Below are 2,983 nucleotides of genomic sequence, written 5' to 3' on the forward strand. Positions count from 1 at the left end.
ATGCTATGAGCGGGGGGGGCCGGGGCAGCACCCAGCTGGGAGGAGAGGGGGATGCAGCGCCAGCCCCCTGAGGTCACACCATGGGGTCCTCCCCACCCTGGGGGGGGGGGTGACACAGACCCGGGGGGGGACCCCATCACCCTGATGCCGTGTCCCCCCCGCCCCGGCAGGGGAGGTGGCCGTCCCTTACTTCACGGGACACATCACCGACTGTGTGGCCGGTGAGAGCGAGGTGGCGGCCGCCTGGCCCATGGCACTGCTGGGGCTCGGCAGGTAGGACGGTGACACCGGGGACGTCACACGGGGCTGGCGCCTGGCCCATGGCACTGCTGGGGCTCGGCAGGTAGGACGGTGACACCGGGGACGTCACACGGGGCTGGGGGGGGGGTGACACATGTGTCCCCATGCTAAGCCACCCTGGTGCCACCACCGCAGCGCCGTCACCGAATTCACCTGCGACGTCACCTATGCGGGGACGCTGAGCCGGGCGCTGGGACATCTCCAACGTCGCGTCTTCACTGCCGTCCTGCGACAGGATGTCACCTCCCTGCGGGTGACGGGGACCGGGGCAGTGATGGCACGGGTGACAGGGGACGTGGAGGCCACCCACGCAGCGGTGTCCGAGGCGCTCAGCCTCTTGCTGTGGTACCTGGCGCGGGGCGTTTGTCTCCTGGTCACCATGGCGTGGTTGTCGCCCCACCTGGCCTTTGTCACCCTCCTGTCACTGCCTGTCCTCCTGCTGCTGCCCCGGGGTGTCAGCAAGATCGAGCAGGTACTGGGGGAGATGCAACACACGGGTCCCTTATCACCTCCCTGCGCCCCCTGTCCCCTCCCCATGATTGCTGTCCCCTCCCTGCACCCCTTGTCACCTCTCTGTGCCCACTGTCCCCTCCACATCCCCGCTGTCACCTCCCCATGATTGCTGTCCCCTCCACGTGCCCCCTGTCCCCTCCACGTGCCCACTGTCCCCTCTGTGCACCCAATGTCCGCTCCATGTGCCCCCTGTCACCTCCGCATGTCCACTGTCCCCTCCTTGTGCCCACCATCCCCTCGGTGCCCTGCATCCCCCTCCCCCATCCCCCCTGAGGTGACACCGCTGTCCCCAGAGGCTGTCGCGGCAGGTGCGGGAGGCGCTGGCGGGTGCCACCGAGGTGGCAGTGGAGACCTTCCAGGCCATGGCCACCGTCCGCAGCTTCGCCCACGAGGCCGGGGTGGCCGAGCGGTACCACCAGCGCCTGCGCCACGTCTACCGGCTGGAGGGGAAGGAGGCGGTCCCCTCCGCGGCCCCCCTCTCGGCCGGCAGGGGGCCGGGGGAGCATGGGGATGGGGGACGCGGGGACGGGGCAGCGCGGGAGCTGGGGGATGCAATGGCGTGGGGGCGATGGGACGCGGTGATGCGGTGGCATGGGGACAGGAGACATGGTGGCGCGGGGGCCGTGGGAACATGGTGCTACGGTGGCGTGGGGACAGGGGACATGGGGATGTGGTGGCATGGGACTAGGAGATGTGACGGCATGGGGACGATGGGACATGGGAACATGGTGGCACGGGGATGGGGGACATGGGGCTGGGGTGGCATGGGGCTGGGGGACGTGATGACGCAAGGGTTAGGGGACATGGGGACATGGTGGCACAGGGCTAGAGGACATGATGATGTGGGGACATCAGGACACAGCAGCATGACAGCATGGGGCTCTGGGGCACAGGGGCTTGGTGACATGGGGGATGTGACATCTCTGGGACATGGGGGGAACATGATGCCACAGGGGAGGTGACAGAGCAAGGCTGGGACCTCGGTGTCCCTGCGGAGAGGTGGCTGCAGCAAGGAGGGTGATGGGGACCCCCCAGCGGTGTCCCCCAGCGGTGACCTCCCTGCGATGACCTCCCTGCGGTGTCCCCAGTTCTCAGTGCTGGCCCTGAAGTTGGGGCTCCTCTACTACGGGGGACAGCTGGTGGCCGCGGGGACCATCACCACTGGGGACCTTGTCACCTTCCTCATCTACCAGATGCAGTTCACCGAGGCTGTGGAGGTGAGCCTGAGGGGACGCCGTGTCCCCAACATCCTCTGCACCATGTCCCCAAGCCCATTCCCCATGTCCCCACACCCTCCCCACTGTGTCCCCGTGCCACTCCCAGTGTGTCCCCATTGCCACCCATGTCCCATGTTCTCCCTGCCATGTCCCTGTGTCTCCGTGCCCATCTCTCCGTGTGCCTGTGTCCTCTCTGCCGTGTTCCCATGCCCTCCCCGCCGCGTCCCTGTCCTCCGTGTCCCCGCACCCTCCGGGCCATGTCCCCATGTCCTCCTGGACACATCCCTGTCCCTGTCCTCTGTGTCCCCAAGTCCTCCCCTGTGTCCCCATGCCCTGCCATCTCCCTGTGTCCCCTGCTGTGTCCCCGTAACCTCCCTGTCACATCCCCACGCTGGTCCTACTGTGTCCCCGTGCCCTCCGATGTCCCCACACCATGTCCCTGTGTCCTCTGTGTCCCCACACCCTCCCAGTGGTGTCCCCATGCCCCCACGTCCTCTTGGATGCATCCCAGTCCTGTGTCCCTGTGTCCCCATGCCTGTTCCCCATGTCCCCACACCCTCCCTGCTATGTCCCCTCTGCGTCCCCAGGTCCTGCTCTGCCACTACCCCAAAATGACCAAGGCCGTGGGCTCCTCAGAGAAGATCTTTGCGTTCCTGGACCAGGAGGAGCAGGTGGCACCCACAGGGATGCTGGCGCCCGATGTCCTGCGGGGCCACCTCCAGCTTGAGGACGTCTGGTTCTCCTACCCCGAGCAACAAGAGCCCGTCCTCAAGGTGGGCGCGGGGACAGGGCGGGGGACGCGGGGACATGATGGGGGGACACAGTGGGGAGGGCGTGGGGACATGGCGTGGGGACATAGAGGTGCTGGGGAGGGTGTGGGGATGTGGCATGGGGACACGGACTTGGGGAGGGCGTGGGGACATAGTGGGGACATGGCAGGTGGACGTGGGGAC

At 67.4% G+C, this 2,983-nt stretch overlaps 1 protein-coding gene across 1 annotated transcript in view; it reads left to right on the forward strand.

Annotated features, from left to right (window-relative positions):
* The window catches only part of LOC103908011 (antigen peptide transporter 1), an 18,087-nt gene that overhangs the window by 1,937 nt on the left and 13,167 nt on the right, over nt 1-2,983 (forward strand). Inside the window, 5 exon segments of the mRNA XM_009290323.1 lie at nt 171-273; nt 436-772; nt 1,107-1,391; nt 1,902-2,030; nt 2,618-2,803. Of these exon segments, the coding sequence (XP_009288598.1) occupies nt 171-273; nt 436-772; nt 1,107-1,391; nt 1,902-2,030; nt 2,618-2,803 (1,040 nt within the window).

This window comes from Aptenodytes forsteri, unplaced genomic scaffold (genome assembly GCF_000699145.1).
Source record: "Aptenodytes forsteri isolate BGI_AS27 unplaced genomic scaffold, ASM69914v1 Scaffold474, whole genome shotgun sequence".
Taxonomy (NCBI): Eukaryota; Metazoa; Chordata; class Aves; order Sphenisciformes; family Spheniscidae; genus Aptenodytes; species Aptenodytes forsteri.